We start from the raw sequence: 13876 nt of genomic DNA, 5'->3' as shown, positions 1-13876 counted from the left end.
TACATCTTCTACGCTTTGTGAGTTGACCAAGTTGATTCACTCTTGACTTAGTCTTGATCAACCTTGAATTTTTTCAACTCTCTTCTTTTGGATGATGTCTTGATGATATACATGAATGATCACACAATCTTCTTCTCCAAGACATGCTTGCAATAAGCTCAACTCTCACATGACCAATCTTTGGATAATTCCTTAATAACACCTTGATCACCACATAAACTCCTTGAAACCAACACATGAACTTCAAGAAATGCCTATGGACAAATCCTTCAAATATAACTCAAGGCAACCATTAGTCCATAGAGATTGTCATCAATTACCAAAACCAAACATGGGGGCACCGCATGTTCTTTCACAAACCCACTTTCAATAATATTGCAAACACTATTATCAATCTCATATTCATCATGGGTTTAAATAAATTTTCAAGATCAAAAGAAGAATCACCCCAATCATGACCATTGCAACAAATAGTAGACATAGAAAAACTAGCATCCCCAAGCTTAGGGTTTTGCATATTATTAGCACAATTGACATCAAGAGAATTTATAGTAAAATCATTGCAATCATGATTTTCATCAAAGTAACTATCAAGTATGGGTGAAATAGCAACGATCTCATGTTTAACATAAGGAACTATAGCAAATTCATCTTTATAAATATTGGCATCATGGCCACAAGAATAGCAAGCATCATGTTCATCAAGGGATATTTCAATCAAATCATCGGAATCATAATTATCTATAGATTCATGCATATCATTATTTTCTTCCTCCATAGACTCCTGCAAAATATTAGCCTCTTCTTGGACAGCGGAGGAGTCCTCAATATATGGTTTAACATAGGCATTGGAAGCATAATTATCATAACAATATTTAAGTATGGCAAAATTTTCAGATTTGTAAAGAGTAGCATCATACGTTTCAATCAAAGAAGCAATTTCGTAAGCACCCTTAAAAGCAACAAATTCTTCAATTTGTTGAACATCATAGTAATTATAAACACCCTTAGCATACGAAGATACGATTCCATTATCACTAAACTCACATTGGTAGGGAAGGTGTTTCTTAAGGTTTTCAGAGCAACAAGTAATATCATAAATTTCACAAAGATTCCAAGCATAACACATCAATCTGTTTATTTGATCCCATAAGAGTCTCCCTTTTTCAAACAAACGGTGACGCACAAAATGAGCATGCTCATCTAAAGATTTCCCATCAACTAGGCTAGAAATGAGCATGCACAAAATGACGCACAAAATGAGCACGCACAAAATGAAGATGATCCAAGTAGAACACTTTAAGTGGATCCATAACAATAGATTTTTAGCAAGCAAAGATGCAAGCAAATAGAAGGCACATGGTAACACAAGCAAACAATAGATCTGGCGAGTAAAAGACAAACGAAAAACAAGGCGAATAAAACGGCAAGGGTGAAGTGGGGGAGAGGAAAACGAGAGGCAAATGGCAAATAATGTAATGCGAGGGATAATAGTTTGTGATGGGTACTTGGTATGTCTTGACTTGTGCGTAGACTCCCCGGCAACGGTGCCAGAAATCCTTCTTGCTACCTCTTGAGCACTGCGTTGGTTTTCCCTTGAAGAGGAAAGGGTGATGCAGTAAAGTAGCGTAAGTATTTCCCTCAGTTTTTGAGAACCAAGGTATCAATCCAGTAGGAGACCACGCTCAAGTCCCACGCACCTACACAAACAAATAAGAACCTCGCAACCAACGCGATAAAGGGGTTGTCAATACCTTCACGGTCACTTACGAGAGTGAGATCTGATAGATATGATAAGATAATATTTTTGGTATTTTTATGACAAAGAGTAAAAGTAAAGATTGCAAAGATAAACGGCGCCAGAAATAGATAGTTGACGAGAGATTAATATGATGGAAAATAGACCCGGGGGCCATAGGTTTCACTAGTGGCTTCTCTCAAGAGCATAAGTATTACGGTGGGTAAATGAATTACTGTCGAGCAATTGATAGAATTGAGCATAGTTACGAGAATATCTAGGTATGATCATGTATATAGGCATCACGTCCGTGACAAGTAGACCGACTCCTGCCTGCATCTACTACTATTACTCCACACATCGACCGCTATCCAGCATGCATCTAGAGTATTAAGTTCATAAGAACGGTGTAACGCTTTAAGCAAGATGACATGATGTAGAGGGATAAACTCATGCAATATGATATAAACCCCATCTTTTGATCCTCGATGGCAACAATACAATACGTGTCGTTTCCCCTACTATCACTGGGATCGAGCACCGCAAGATTGAACCCAAAGCTAAGCACTTCTCCCATTGCAAGAAAGATCAATCTAGTAGGCCAAACCAAACTGATAATTTGAAGAGACTTGCAAAGATAACAAATCATACATAAAAGAATTCAGAGGAGATTCAAATATTGTTCATAGATAATCTTGATCATAAACCCACAATTCATCGGATCTCGACAAACACACCGCAAAAAAGAGTTACATCGAATAGATCTCCAAGAGAATCGAGGAGAACTTTGTATTGAGATCCAAAGAGAGAGAAGAAGCCATCTAGCTAATAACTATGGACCCGAAGGTCTGAGGTAAACTACTCACACATCATCGGAGAGGCTATGGTGTTGATGTAGAAGCCCTCCGTGATCAATGCCCCCTCCGGCGGAGCACCGGAAAAGGCCCCAAGATGGGATCTCACGGGTAAAGAGAGTTGCGGCAGTGGAAATAGGGTTTTGGCTCCGTATCTGATGTTTCCAGGGTATATGAGTATATATAGGCGAAGGAGGTCGGTCAGGAGAGCTACAAGGGGCCCACGAGGGTGGGGGCGCGCCCAGGGGGGCAGGCGCGCCTTCCTGCCTCGTGGCCTCCTCGTTCGTCTCTTGACGTCCACTCCAATTCCTCTGGATCACGTTTGTTCCAAAAATCACGTTCCCGAAGGTTTCATTCCGTTTGGACTCCGTTTGATATCCTTTTCCTTCAAAACACTGAAATAGGCAAAAAATAGCAATTTGGGCTGGGCCTCCGGTTAATAGGTTAGTCCCAAAAATAATATAAAAGTGTATAATAAAGCCCATTAAACATCCAAAACAGAATATATATTAGCATGGAACAATAAAAAATTATAGATACGTTGGAGACGTATCAATGACTACTTGATAGTTTAGTGCACCATGCTTTACGGCTTAGAACCGGGACTTCAAAAACGTTTTGAACGTCATGGAGCATATGAGATGTTCCAAGAGTTGAAATTGGTATTTCATACTCATGCCCGTGTCGAGAGGTATGAGACCTTTGACAGTACTTTTTCTACAAGATGGGGGAGAATAGCTCAACCAGTGAGCATGTGCTCAAATTGTCTGGGTACTACAATTGCTTGAATCAAGTGGGAGTTAATCTTCCAGATAAGATAGTAATTGACAAAGTTCTCTAGTCACTATCACCAAGTTACTAGAACTTCGTGATGAACTACAATATGCAAGGGATGACGAAAGTAATTCCCGAGCTCTTCACGATGCTGAAATCGGCGAAGGTAGAAATCAAGAAGTAGTATCAAGTGTTGATGGTTAACAAGACCACTAGTTTCAAATAGGGGCAAAGGGATAGCACGGGAACTTAAAGAAGAACAGCAAGCAAGTTGCTGCTCCCGTGAAGAAACCCAAAGCTAGACTTAAGCCTGAAACTGAGTGCTTCTACTGCAAGGGATTAGTCACTGGAAGCGGAACAACCCCAAATAATTGGCGGATAAGAAGGATGGCAAAGTGAACAAAAGTATATTTGATATACATGTTATTGATGTGTACTTTACTAGTGTTTATAGCAACCCCTCGGTATTTGATACTGGTTCAGTTGCTAAGAGTAGTAACTCGGAACGGGAGTTGCAAAATAAACAGAAACTAGTTATACGGGCGTGGTGATGATGTGTGTTGGAAGTGATTCCAAGGTTGATAAGATCACCATCGCACACTCCCTTTACCTTCGGGATTAGTGTTGAACCTAAAATAAATGTTATTTGGTGTTTGCGTTGAGCATGAATATGATTGGATCATGTTTATTGCAATACGGTTATTCATTTAAGACAAAGAATAATTGTTGTTCTATTTACATGAATAAAACCTTCTATGGTCATACACTCAATATAAATGGTTTATTGAATCTCGATCGTAGTGATACACATATTCATAATATTGAAGCCAAAAGATGCAAAGTTAATAATGATAGTGCAACTTATTTGTGGCCTGCCGTTTAGGTCATATCTATGTAAAGCGCATGAAGAAACTCCATGCTGATGGGCTTTTGGAATCACTTGATTATGAATCACTTGATGCTTGCGAACCATGCCTCCGATGAGTGTTGAGGCTCGCGGCGGGTATCGTTATTTTCTGACCTTCACAGATGACTAAGTCTGGAACATTTGAAAAGTTCAAAGAATTTCAGAGTGAAGTAGAAAATCATCATAACAAGAAAATAGAGTTTCTATGATCTGATCGCGGAGATGAATATTTGAGTTACGAGTTTGGTCTTCATTTGAAACAATGCGGAATAGTTTCGCAACTCACGCCACTTGGAACACCACAACATAATGGTGTGTCCGAACGCCGTAACCGCACTTTATTAGATATGGTGTGATCTATGATGTCTCTTACCGATTTACCACTATCGTTTTGGGGTTATGCATTAGAGACAGCTGCATTCATGTTAAATAGGGCACCGTCTAAATCCGTTGAGACGACACCGTATGAACTATGGTTTGGCAAAAAACCTAAGCTATCGTTTCTTAAAGTTTGGGGTTACAATGCTTATGTGAAAAAGTTTCAACCTCATAAGCTCAAACCCAAATCAGAAAAATGCGTATTCATAGGATACCCAAAGGAAACTGTTGGGTACACCTTCTATCACAGATCCAAAGGCAAGATATCCGTTGCTAAGAATGGATCCTTTCTAGAAAAGGAGTTTCTCTCGAATGAAGTGAGTGGGAGGAAAGTAGAATTTGATGAGGTAATTGTACCTTCTCCCGAATGGGAAAGTAGTTCATCACAGAAATCAGTTCCAGTGATGCCTACACCAATTAGTGAGGAAGTTAATGATGATGATCATGAAACTTCAGATCAAGTTACTACCCAACTTCGTAGGTCAACCAGAGTAAGATACGCACCAGAGTGGTACGGTAATCCTGCTCTGGAAGCGATGATGAGCCCAGATTCCGCGAAATGGCTTGAGGCCACGAAATCTGAGATGGGATCCATGTATGAGAACAAAGTGTGGACTTTGATTGACTTGCCCGATGATCGGTGAGCCATTGAGAATAAATGGATCTTCAAGAGGAAGACGGACGCTGATGGTAGTGTTACTATCTACAAAGATCGACTTGTCGCGAAAGGTTTTCGACAAGTTCAAGGTGTTGACTACGATGAGATTTTCTCACTTGTATCGATGCTTAAAAGTCTGTCCGAATCGTGTTAGTAATTGCCGCATTTAATGAAATTTGGCAAATGGATGTCAAACCTGCATTCCTTAATGGATTTCTTAAAGAAGAGTTGTATGTGATGCAACCAGAAGGTTTTGTCGATCCTAAAGGTGCTAACAAAGTGTGCAAAGCTCCAGCAATCCATCTATGGACTGGTGCAAGCATCTCGGAGTTGGAATATATGTTTTGATAGTGTGATCAAATCATATAGTTTTATACAGACTTGCGGTGAAGCCTGTATTTACAAGAAAGTGAGTGGGAGCACTACAGCCTTTTCTGATAAGTAGATGTGAGTGACATATTGTTGATCGGAAATGATGTAGAATTTTCTGGAAAGCATAAAGGAGTGTTTGAAAGGAGTTTTTCAAAGAAATACCTCGATAAAGCTGCTTATATATTGAGCATCAAGATCTATAGAGATAGATCAAGACGCTTGATAAGATTTTTCAATGAGTACATACCTTGACAAGATTTTGAAGTAGTTCAAAATGGAACAGTCATAGAAGGAGTTCTTGCCTGTGTTGCAAGGTGTGAAGTTGAGTAAAGACTCAAAACCCGACCACGACAGAAAATAGAAAAAGAATGAACAGTCATTCCCTATGCCTCAGTCATAGGTTCGATGAAGTATGCTATGCTGTGTACCAGACCTATTGTGTGCCTCACCATGAGTTTGGCAAGATGGTACAATAGTGATCCAGGAGTGGATCACTTGACAGCGGTCAAATTATCCTTAGTAGAATAAGGAAATATTTCTCCGTTATGGAGGTGATAAAGAGTTTGTCGTAAAGAGTTATGTCGATGCAAGCTTCGACACCGATCTGGATGACTCTGAGTCTCGATCTGGATACATATTGAAAGTGGGAGCATTTAGCTAGAGTAGCTCCGTGTAGAGTATTGTAGACATAGAATATTCGCAAAATACATACGGTTCTGAATGTGGCAGACCCGTTGACTAAACTTCTCTCACAAGAAAAACATGATCACACCTTAGTACTCTTTGGGTGTTAATCACATGGCCATGTGAACTAGATTACTGACTCTAGTAAACCCTTTGGGTGTTGATCACATAGCGATGTGAACTATGGGTGTTAATCACATGGTGATGTGAACTATTGGAGTTAAATCACATGACGATGTGAACTAGATTATTGACTCTAGTGCAAGTGGGAGACTGAAGGAAATATGCCATAGAGGCAATAATAAAGTTGTTATTTATATTTCCTTATATCATGATAAATGTTTATTATTCATGCTAGATTTGTATTAACCGGAAACTTAGTACATGTGTGAATACATAGACAAACAGAGTGTCACTAGTATGCCTCTACTTGACTAGCTCGTTGAATCAAAGATGGTTAAGTTTCCTAGCCATAGACATGAGTTGTCATTTGATTAACGGGATCACATCATTAGAGAATGATGTGATTGACTTGACCCATTCTGTTAGCTTAGCACTTGATCGTTTAGTATATTGCTATTGCTTTCTTCATGACTTATACATGTTCCTATGACTCTGAGATTATGCAACTCCTGAATACCGGAGGAACACTTAGTGTGCTACCAAACGTCATAACGTAACTGGGTGATTATAAAGGTGCTCTACAGGTGTCTCCGATGGTACTTGTTGAGTTGGCATAGATCGAGATTAGGATTTGTCACTCCGATTGTCGGAGAGGTATCTCTGGGCCCTCTCGGTAATGCACATCACTATAAGCCTTGCAAGCAATGTGGCTAATGAGTTAGTTACGGGATGGTGCATCACGGAACGAGTAAAGAGACTTGCTGGTAACGAGATTGAACTAGGTATTGAGATACCGACGATCGAATCTCGGGCAAGTAACATATTGATGACAAAGGGAACAACGTATGTTGTTATGCGGTTTGACCGATAAAGATCTTCGTAGAATATGTAGGAACCAATATGAGCATCAAGGTTGCCCTATTGGTTATTGACCGGAGATGAGTCTCGGTCATGTCTACATAGTTCTCGAACCCGTAGGGTCCGCACGCTTAACGTTCGGTGACGATCGGTATTATGAGTTTATGTGTTTTGATGTACCGAAGATAGTTCGGAGTCCCGGATATGATCACGGACATGACGAGGAGTCTGGAAATGGTCGAGACATAAAGATCGATATATTGGATGACTATGTTTGGACATCGGAAAGGTTTCGAGAGAGTTCGGGCATATACCGGAGTACCGGGGGGTTACTGGAACCCCCCGGGGAGTATATGGACCCTAATGGGCTTTAGTGGAGAGAGAGAGGGGCAGCCAGGGTAGGCCGCGCGTCCCCTCCCCCTCTGGTCCGAATTGGACTAGGAAGGGGGGGGGGGCGCCCCCCTTTCCTTCCTCCCTCTCTCCCCCTTCCTTCTCTCCTAGTCCAACTAGGGAAGGGGGGGATCCTACTCCCGGTGGGAGTAGGACTCCTCCAGGGCGCGCCATAGAGGGCCGGCCCTCCCCCTCCTCTACTCCTTTATATACGGGGGAGGGGGGCACCCCATAGACACAGAAGTTGATCATTGATCTCTTAGCCGTGTGCGGTGCCCCCCTCCACCATAATCCACCTCGGTCATATCGTTGCAGCGCTTAGGCGAAGCCCTGCGCTGCTAGCTTCATCATCACCGTCATCACGCCATCGTCTGACGAAGCTCTCCCTCGACACTCAGCTGGATCAAGAGTTCGTTGGACGTCACCGAGCCGAACGTGTGCAGATTGCGGAGGTGCCGTACTTTCGGTACTAGGATCGGTCGGATCGTGAAGACGTACGACTACATCAACCGCATTGTCATAACACTTCCACTTACGGTCTACGAGGGTATGTGGACTACACTCTCCCCTCTCGTTGCTATGCATCACCATGATCTTGCGTGTGCGTAGGATTTTTTTTTAAATTACTGTGTTCCCCAACAGTTGCGCGTAGGGCGGATCCAGGCTCCACCACTATATGGATGGTGCCGGCCCAGTCGTGCCGCAATGCTGAACTGGACGGTTGACAAAGCTTCGGCTGATACCACGACGCTGAGTGCCCATAACTGTTCCCGCGTGGTGGTTGGTGCGTATAGGCCAGTGGCCAACTCAGAACAAATACCCAAACCTGTTAGTGCATTAACAATTAAAAATAAGTGACGGTTGTCGGGACAAGTCCAGAGCTACCACCCCCTCCTGGGTGATATCGCTAAACAGCCAGCCGCCACCGTAACATCTCGCGGGTGCTCTCCGGGCCCGCCCGACTTTCACAAAGTATCTCTCGCAGGTGCTCAGTAGGCCCGCCTGACTTTAACAAAGGTCTGAAGTAAAGTCAAGGTAACCGTGTGTCCAAAACATCAAGGGGGAAAACCCGAGGAATCACCCTCGATGGATCCCACTCGATGTAATAATCAAGGTGAATGCAGGAGGAATCACCCTCGAGGTTCACACTTGAGGGGTTGTAAGACAGAGTCGTATCGGGAGTGGTGAAGGAGGAATCACCCTCCGTAATCCATGATCGATTAGCTACACTACAGAGATATCATCAAGAGTGCTATTCGAGGTATCACCCTCGGCACGCGATAGTAGCTTTGCAGAGTCGTACAACTAAAGGGGGTGAAGTGATGTGTCGGGCTCTGGACGTCGATCACATTGATCGAGTCATAGGTCAACAAGCAGGGGCAACTGGGACAAGGAGAGGGGTCACTGATGGATCACTATCCAACCTATACTAAACAATTTAGGATAAGTAGGTAAGGTACAATGAGCAGGTTACAAAAGCAGGCTATGCATCAGAATAGGAGCAAACAATAACAGTAGCAAAATCTAATGCAAGCATGAGAGAGAATGAAATGGGCGATATCGGAATGATCAAGGGAGGGGGGGGGGGTTGCTTGCCTGGAAGCCCTGCTGGAAGGGAAGAAGGGTCGTCGATGACGTAGTCGATCACAGTGGCATCAACAGCGGTCTCGGGGTCTACCGAAGAGAAGAGGAGGAAGAAACAGTAAATACAAAGCACATGGATGCATGACATGACTACAAGCAGAGCTAGGGGTGTTCTAACGCAGTGCAAAAAAAAGACAGATAGTTTTTCTTTTTTCTTCCAGTGACAGGTGGACCCCACAGGACTCCACACATGATGACAATGTTAACGAACGTTGCCCTTACATGCGAGGTGTTAACCGGTGCCATGTCAGCCTGACTGGCGATGCGGCTCCATCTGTCATAAACGCGTTCAACCGAGCCAAGGCCGTCGATTAGCATTATTTGCACAAATAAAATAAAATACCGTAGACATGGTGTTTTCTGCAAAAATAAAATAAAATGTAAACTTGTATTTTCTGCCAACCTATTTTTTTAGCTGAAACTGTAGAACAATTGTTCTATGGTATTTTCATTAATAAATAGATATGTAGAAGCAGATAATACAACTAGTGTCACCCAATACCAGTTCTAGGAAACATAAAAACTAATTATGAGTTCCGTGCTATCGAAACTTCAATCTGTTCCGCCTTGGCTTGCTTGGCTCTAAGCTTGGTACTCTTAAGCCCTTCTTTCAGGTAGTGTTTCCAGGAATTTAAGTGTGGAGCTGCCCTTCTCTGAAAATTTTGTCATTCCTGACCATCAAGGTACTCCAACATCCCACGATAGTGATTTCCATAGCAATGTCCTTAGGGAGCCTGTTCAAAGTGAAATGAATCTCATCGTATGCAGAAATGCCTCTTTGTTTGGTAGGAAGAAGGTTGGACCAGCAGTTAAGTGAAAATGGTCAGTTTCAAAAGAGATGGATCAATGTCTCTTCTGTGGATTCAGCACATAAAGCACAAGTATAATCCTCCAAATGCATGTTTTCTGCTAACCTAGCCTTTAATGTGATTGGTTTGTGCAATTTACTCGTCAGATTCTACCGGGTCACAAGTGCAAGGAGCCAAAATGGACGCGAGGAACCAAACACGCCGGTGCTCATCCTAGAACATATCTGCTGATTTGTTGTGTGTCAGATTTTTTCGTGTGGAGCTGATGATATATGTAATCTTCTTATTACCCCTGGTCCCAATCGTAATTAGTCGACAGTAGCGACATCAAATAGTAAACGTGCCAATATTAGCAAGCAAACAAAGGGAATGGAGTGGAGCTGAAGTGGAGTTCAGTAAACAGTCCCCCTAACCTTGGTTTCATTGGCACAAGGAGGAATCTTGATCTTGGTTTCATTGGCCAAGTGCTGTCTGACAGTTTACTCGCAAAAAACCTGCGTCTGACTGACTTGTCCCAGTACAGTATTTCTCAAAGATGGCTGACTTGACTTATTTTATCAAGGAACTCCCATGCCAGTTTGGCTAGATCCAGTAGTTCTAAACATGCAAGCGAATCACGCGCATAACCAAGCTGTCCAAGAGTATTATAGGGACGATCAGCAGCGCGAGAGTCTGCCATGAATCTGACAAGAAGCTTCAGAAAAAGAATCTCACCACTCACGCCCCCGTTCTCTTGGTCTTGGATGAATGGGGCAATACGGGTCACTCAACTCAAGTAAGTGGATTCAAATCGCGCGATCAACTGATCTTGTCAGAGATTGATCGCTGGGTATCTCAAAGAGGTGGATGGTTGATCTGATTCTGCACTCGAGGGACGAGTGGCAGTAGATGTCGTTTCTCTGAAACTGAGACGGGGACAGAAGACTGAAGAGAGCCTCGCCATTCAAATCCAAAGATAATTCCACGAATGACTATGCCATATTCAAGCCAGTTTGCAAATAGTATACTCCTCTGTGAACAGTTTGTTGACACGCACAGTTTCTGATGTGCCACTTGGACTTGTAATATCTGTCATAATTAGAAGTAAGAAGCATTCTGCCATCCTATCAACTGGGTGTGGGTGGATGCATCTTTTCTGACATGGCCACAAGCTGACTTCTGAATCCTTGAGATTACTCATCTCATGTGCACGTTCCTTGTTTCTTTGCTTAAATTACTACTAATTTACACTTGCTTTGCTTGATCCCATCGCAGACCGTAGAGTGCACAAAAATTGACTTAAGATCCCCACTATGTTTGTCGTCACTGAGACACTGATCACCGAGGAGTGAACACCAAGACTGCTGCTAGAACTAGCTGCCCGCTCGCTGCTTTGTGGAGCCAAGGCTCTTCTTTTCATGCTCTCGCGCCTCCCCGGGTATGATGAAGCGACACAACTCTGCTGCCCTCCCGCCGTCGACGGGCGGCGAGATGCATGAGGAGACGACGGGCAAGGCGGACAAGTCATACAAGCGGCCTAGCCGCTGCTCCCGCCTCTGCTCCTTCCTCATCATCGCCGCCGCCTTCTCGATGCTGGCATGCCACTGCTACGACTACGCCCACGGCGGCGTCGCGCGCGTCGAGCACGGCCCTGCGTCCTCGCGACGCCGCGGCGGGTCGCCCTTCTCCGACCCTGCCGTCCCGCCTCGGCGTGACACCGGCGACCGGAAGGTTTCGGCCGACAACGAAGCGCGCGAGCTCGCTGCTGCGGATGCGAGGCGGAGGCGAGAGCTGTGCACCGGCCAGTACATCTACGTCCAGGAGCTGCCTTCCCGCTTCAACACGGACATGGTCTGGGACTGCGAGGACCTCTCCCCGTCCAAGGGCATGTGCAAGTACACGGCCAACGGCGGCTTCGGCCCGCGGCTCAGAGGCGGCGACGGCGGCGTGCTCCAGGAGACCGGGTGGTACGACTCCGACGAGCTCGCCCTGGACGTCATCTTCCACGACCGGATCAAGCGGTACGAGTGCCTCACCAACGACTCCTCCCTCGCGTCTGCCGTCTACGTCCCGTTCTACGCCGGCCTCGACGTGGCGCGCCACCTCTGGGGGCACAACGTCTCCACGCGGGACGCGATGGCGCTGGAGATGGTGGATCTGGTCACGGCGCGCCCCGAGTGGCGCGCCCTGGGCGGTCGAGACCATTTCTTCGTCGCCGGCCGCACCACGTGGGACTTCCGGCGGCAGGGCGACGTCGACACTGAGTGGGGAAACAAGCTTTTCCGCCTGCCAGCCGTCCGGAACATGACCGCGATCGTAGTGGAGGCCAGCCCGTGGGACCGGAACGACGCCGCCATCCCGTACCCCACCGCATTCCACCCGGCGACCGACGAGGCCACCTTCTTCTGGCAGGACCGGGTGCGCGGGCTGGAGCGCCAGTGGCTCTTCTCCTTCGCCGGCGCCCACGCCGAGGACAGCAAGTCCATCGCAAGCAACCTCGTCGAGCAGTGCAGGGCGTCCGCCGCCTGCTCGCTGATGGAGTGCACGAAGGGGCCGAGCAACCAGTGCGACTCCCCGGCCAGCGTCATGAAACTCTTCCAGAGCTCGACGTTCTGCCTCCAGCCGCGGGGCGACAGGTACACGCGCAGGCTGGCCTTCGACGCCGTGCTCGCCGGTTGCATCCCGGTCTTCTTCCACCCCGGCACGGCGTACGTGCAGTACACATGGCACCTGCCCAAGAACCACACCGATTACTCGGTGTACATCTCGGAGGAGGACGTGCGCAGGAACGTGAGCGTGGAGGAGAGGCTGCGGCGGATACCGCCGGAAGCCGTCGAGAGGATGAGGGGCGCGGTCGTGGGCCTCATCCCGGCGGTGACCTACAGTGACACGTCAACGAAGCTTGAGTCGACCGTGAATGACGCGTTCGACTTGGCGCTGTGGGGCGTCATTCGGAAGGTGGCGAAGATGAGGAAACGCATCGCGGAGGGCCGTGCAGAGGATGAGAAGCCAGAGATGTATAGTTGGAAATACCCATTGTTGGGAGAAGGGCAGAAGGCTGAGGATCCCCATGAATGGGATCCCTTGTTTGCCTTCAATTAGCTTAGCTCCTGGTTGCTGGATTATGTGGTTTTGATGTACTCCCTCCGTTCCATAATATTTCTCGTGGTTTTAGTTTAAATTCAAAATAAATCACGAGAAAAAATATGGAATGAACGGAGTACTTTTTTAGTACATAGATCAGGGGGTAATCATCTGTTTTCATTTAAACTTTATGTAGCACATGTGCCATTTCGTTTTCAGACAGTGCAAGTTTCAAGTTTGATTCAGCGCCAGGCTGTGCATGCATCATTTTTTCTTTCTGTTGAGGCGAGGATCAAGGTCTCAATGCCAAAATATAACGGCCTGTAAAATGGTTTAAGGCATAAAATCTAGAACATTTTTGAATTCGTAAATATTTTAAAACAATCATGAACATTTTTTAGAAAGAGTTAACATTTTTGAAATCATGAAATTTTTCACAAATTAGTGAACATTTTTTAAATTGTGAACATTTTCCAAAACTCATGAAGATTTTTTGAATCGATGAAAATTTATTCAGGAAGAATTTTTGAAATTTACGAACATTTTATGAAATTGACAAAAAAATAAAATGCATGAACATTTTCCAATTCATGAATTTTTTTTGAATCAGCGATTTTTTTGAAC

General features: G+C 45.0%; 1 protein-coding gene across 1 annotated transcript; it reads left to right on the top strand.

Moving 5' to 3' along the window:
* The first annotated feature begins 11527 nt into the window (after positions 1–11527).
* On the top strand, positions 11528–13497 carry LOC123167349 (xyloglucan galactosyltransferase KATAMARI1 homolog). Its single transcript, XM_044585198.1, has one exon. It carries the CDS (start codon positions 11609–11611, stop codon positions 13268–13270), a length of 1662 nt encoding a protein of 553 aa, XP_044441133.1. The 5' UTR covers positions 11528–11608; the 3' UTR covers positions 13271–13497.
* Positions 13498–13876: the final 379 nt, after the last annotated feature.

Source organism: Triticum aestivum, chromosome 1D (assembly GCF_018294505.1).
Source record: "Triticum aestivum cultivar Chinese Spring chromosome 1D, IWGSC CS RefSeq v2.1, whole genome shotgun sequence".
In the NCBI taxonomy this organism is placed as follows: domain Eukaryota; kingdom Viridiplantae; phylum Streptophyta; class Magnoliopsida; order Poales; family Poaceae; genus Triticum; species Triticum aestivum.
The sequence above is the reverse complement of the archived record's forward strand: the minus strand, read 5'-3'. Positions and strand labels throughout refer to the sequence as shown.